This window comes from Myxine glutinosa, chromosome 2 (assembly GCF_964187855.1).
Source record: "Myxine glutinosa chromosome 2, kmMyxGlut1.1, whole genome shotgun sequence".
NCBI lineage: Eukaryota > Metazoa > Chordata > Myxini > Myxiniformes > Myxinidae > Myxine > Myxine glutinosa.
This window is the reverse complement of record NC_136262.1, coordinates 137,014,275-137,018,580: the sequence shown is the minus strand read 5'-3', so window position 1 is coordinate 137,018,580 and position 4,306 is coordinate 137,014,275. Positions and strand designations below refer to the sequence as shown.

General features: G+C 43.9%; 1 protein-coding gene across 1 annotated transcript in view; it reads left to right on the top strand.

Annotated features, from left to right (window-relative positions):
• Positions 1 to 3,392, top strand: part of MRPS30 (mitochondrial ribosomal protein S30) — a gene marked incomplete in the record, with an annotated part of 40,002 nt that extends 36,610 nt beyond the window's left edge. Inside the window, 1 exon segment of the mRNA XM_078771714.1 lies at positions 2,927 to 3,392. Within this exon segment, the coding sequence (XP_078627840.1) occupies positions 2,927 to 3,216 (290 nt within the window).
• Positions 3,393 to 4,306: the final 914 nt, after the last annotated feature.

Here is a 4,306-nt window from a genome sequence, read left to right as displayed (position 1 = left end):
CATTTGGCTCTCCGTCCATTCTTAGGAAAAAAAAGATCCAACACCAGATAATGATATTGGGGATCACCACCTGATCGCTGCTTCGTCACTTTAAAATCAACGCGTCACTATTGACCCAGTTCTGTCTCGTATTCCACATATTTCTAAAATATTTCATCCATCTGCACAATTCTGTCCAAATCTGTTCCGAGGCAGCAACCCTTGCAACGCATGGGTCAACAAGCCCCCCCCCCTGCTTCTCCCCCAACCACCCCCCCCCCCCACCTCCCCACACCACCCACGAACCATCATGGTTCACAAACTTTTGATACAGGGCCCCACTCCCCGAGTGTGGGCTCAATTTGGGAAAAAATATCAACTTGAGATTGGTGATAAACACCGCAAAGTGAATCAAATGCTCCATCAAGGAAAGAAAGCACCATCATGTAATGAATCAATTTAAAAACGTTTTCCCCGTTTTGAAGGACGTTTTGAAGGATGAAGTGGGACAAATCGTTGTGGACCCAGATGGAATTAAAGGAAGATGGAAAAGATATATGGAAATGCTGTTGAATACAGAGAATGAATGGGATGGCAACATAGAGAGTAACCCAGTTTTAGGACCGGCAGAGAAGATAACTGAGAAGGAAGTTGAGGAAGCGATAAAAGCAATGAAGAGTAGAAAAGCGGGAGGGCCGACGGGAGTTGTGGGAGATATGTTGAAGGCAGCGGGAAGTTGGGGTGTGAAGAGAATGACAGAGATCTGTAATCTGGCGGTGAAAGAAGGCCGCATTCCAGTGGATTGGGAACTGAGTACCCTCGTCCCTCTATACAAGGGGAAATGTGACCCTCTAGAGTGTGGCTCATACCGAGCGATAAAGTTATTGGAGCATGGAATGAAGGTATTGGAAAGGGTGTTGGAGAGGAGGATAAGGAAGAAAGTGAAGTTCGACGAAATGCAGTTTGGATTTATGCCAGGAAGAGGAACGACAGACGCGCTCTTTATTGTGAGGCAGTTGCAGGAGAAGTACATGGAGAAGAGGAAGAAGTTGTTACTTGGGTTTGTTGATCTGGAGAAAGCATTCGATAGGTTTCCACGCAAAGTATTGACATGGGCAATGAGGAAGTTAGGAGTGGAGGAATGGTTGATCAGAGTAGTGATGGCAATGTACAAAAGAGCGCGCACAGCTGTAAGGACGAAGGACGGGAACAGTGGTGAGTTTGAGGTGAAGGTGGGAGTGCATCAGGGGTCGGTACTAAGTCCACTACTATTTGTAGCTGTGATGGAGGTGCTGGCTCAGAACGTGAAGGAGGGTTTACCGTGGAGTTGTTGTATGCAGATGATCTGGTGTTGATTGCGGAAAGTATGGATGGACTGAAGGAAAAGATGAACAAGTGGAAGGAATGTATGGAGACAAATGGTCTGAAGGTGAATATCGGAAAGACGAAGGTGATGGCAAGTGGTAAAGCATGTGGTGAGGTGGAAATAACTGGGAAGTGGCCCTATGCTGTGTGCAGGAAGGGTGTCGGAGTGAACTCCATTCAATGTACAATGTGCGCTGAGTGGGTTCATCATAAATGTAGTGGTCTGAGAGGGTCATTAACCAGTGTGGCAGCTACATTCAAATGTAAGGTGTGCACAGAGGGAGCTGCAGATGGAGGAAATGTTGAGTTGGATCTTGGAGACGGCGTGAAGCTGGAAGGTGTGAAAACATTTTGCTACCTCGGAGACATGCTGAATGGAGAAGGTGGATCAGACTCGGCAGCGGTTGCTAGAGTGAGATGTGCATGGAAGAAGTTTCGGGAACTGAGTGGCGTGCTGATGAGGAGGGGAGTGTCGAAGCTGAAGGGAAAGGTGTATGCTGCATGTGTGAGAAGTGTTATGATTTATGGGAGTGAGACATGGGTAATGAACGTAGAGCAACAGCGAAGGTTGGAAAGGGTGGAAATGCGAATGGTTCGATGGATGTGCGGAGTATCGTTGAGAGAGAGGAAGACAAACGATGAATTGTGAAAAATGATGGGAATAGAGCCTGTGATTGATGTTGTGAAGAGGAACAGGTTGAGATGGTTTGGTCATGTGTTGAGGAAGGATGAAAGTGACTGGTTGAGAAGAGTGATGGAAATGAATGTAGAAGGAAGTGGAGGACGGGGAAGACCGAGAAAGACTTGGCTAAAGATGGTGCAAGAAGAAATGCGGGCAAGGGGGTTAACAAGGAGTGATGCAGAAAATAGGGCAAGATGGAGAAGATTGTTATGGCAACCTGTTATATGGCAACCTAACCGCTACTCGAAATACACGGACCATACTACACTTACCACAGTCTATGGATCCCCCCCTTCCATGTAACTATATATATATATATCAGTCACTATGCGATTTCATACCATCAGTGGTGAACCGCCATTAAGGTATCCCATCCAGCTATGCGGGAGCGATAAGTACCATCTGCCACATTATCTCTGGTATCCACTCATTATATGGAATCCCATGGATGCAGCCGGGAGCAAACCAATCCAAATATATGTTCAGTTCTCCAGCTTTCAATGAAATACATGTTACTTATATACATATATATACATACATGTTATATTACATATATATACATACATGTTATATTTATATATTTCACCAACAGACTATGGTGAACATTTAAATATATTTGTGAACAATTTCTCTGCAGGTTCTGCCTTTTAAAAGCCTCTTACTAATGACTTGGTGATGTTGCCGTTGTACCTGCTTCTTCGTCAAATGTAATCGAAGCAATTTTCAGTGAAAACTTCATAACGATATTTGTCTTCATGATTATATGTCCATGGCCCACGTTTTGGTGATTACCATTAAAAGTGTGCCGTTTGCGTTTACTAACATTGCATTTCTTCCACGGTCCAAGGGAGTTATGAAGATTGTTTAGCTCAATTAAGTGTTCTCCTTCCTTTTCTGCAGGATTCTGGGCGGATGTTGATGTTAGTAGACCGTTCACATCGCAAGCCATCATTACGGACGGACACATGTTTTCGTTCTTCTGCTATCAGTTGAACACGCTGGCCCTGGACGTGGAGAGCGACATGAACAATCCTCGCCGTAACTTGTGCTGGGGAACTGAGAGCATGCCATTGTACAAAGTTTCAGAGGTTGATCAAAGTGTGCATTTTGATGAGAAGACATTTGCTTTGCTCGTCAACTTCTTGCTTAACAAACCTCATGCTGACGTTGGAGTGGTCAGCTCCGTGTGATTATGGATAACACCTTGAACGGAGTCTTGTCCCACTCGTTCGATATTAAAACGACCTCATTATAGTTATCTCGCTGAATTATCGTGTTTGTCATCCACCATTATCAGGTTATTATGAGGGGTGCAATGTACACAGGTGACTTTACCAATAAAGGAGGTTTTAAAATGCGGCGCTAATTTACTTTTCTCCTTCACTTGGCATATTCATGGCAGGTTGATGCTTCATGAATATAATTACCAAAATAAATGGCAACATCCTTGATTCTCTGGCGTCAGGAAGGGCATCCGGCCATAAAAACATTGCCTCAAACAGGGAACCATGATTGTCATGGGGCCCGCAAGGCTAACCCCTGCTCTAGCGGGGAAAATGGCCTTAAAACGATCATTCATCATTGATTCTCTAATCACAAAATATTAAAATGTGAAATTAGCATTATTTTATCCCCGTATGAGATAGAGCAATGCTAAAAGTTTGAAGCCAAAAGTCATGGGTCAATTTTATTTTGGAACGTTGGCAATTCTTTTAAATTTTGTTTATTTCTGTCGAGAACCGTTATTTATTTATTTAATTTACCATCTCCACTATCAGCGCACAAGTTTGAACTATTTATTTATTTATGCTTTACCTTTCTACATTATTTAAATGCAAAATCTACACGTCCATTTAAAGCTCAACTGAAATGTAGTTCCAGGGAGCTTGTGTGATGGCGCGTCGTCCGTCCGTCAGTGCGTAAACACTTGCAACTTCTCTGAAACCACTGATGGGATTGTGACCAAACTTGGCACAAATTCTACTTGGTATGTTGTGTCTAAAGTTTGTTCACGGCATTAAGATATATCGGGGTCTAATGGGGTTTACCGGGGGTCAAAGTGGGTCCAGGTTTGACGCCCCCTCCCCCCCCCTCTCAAAATAGGTATTTGCTTTCTTCTCAGAAGCTACACATGCAATTCTGCTGAAGCTTGACCACAACCTTCATCACACATGTTGTAGCAAACGTTGTTCACAGCATTTAAAATAAAATGGGGTGGGGTGGGGGGGTATTTGGGAGGGTGGTTGTTGCTTCCCAAAAGTAGGTATTTGCTCTTTTCTC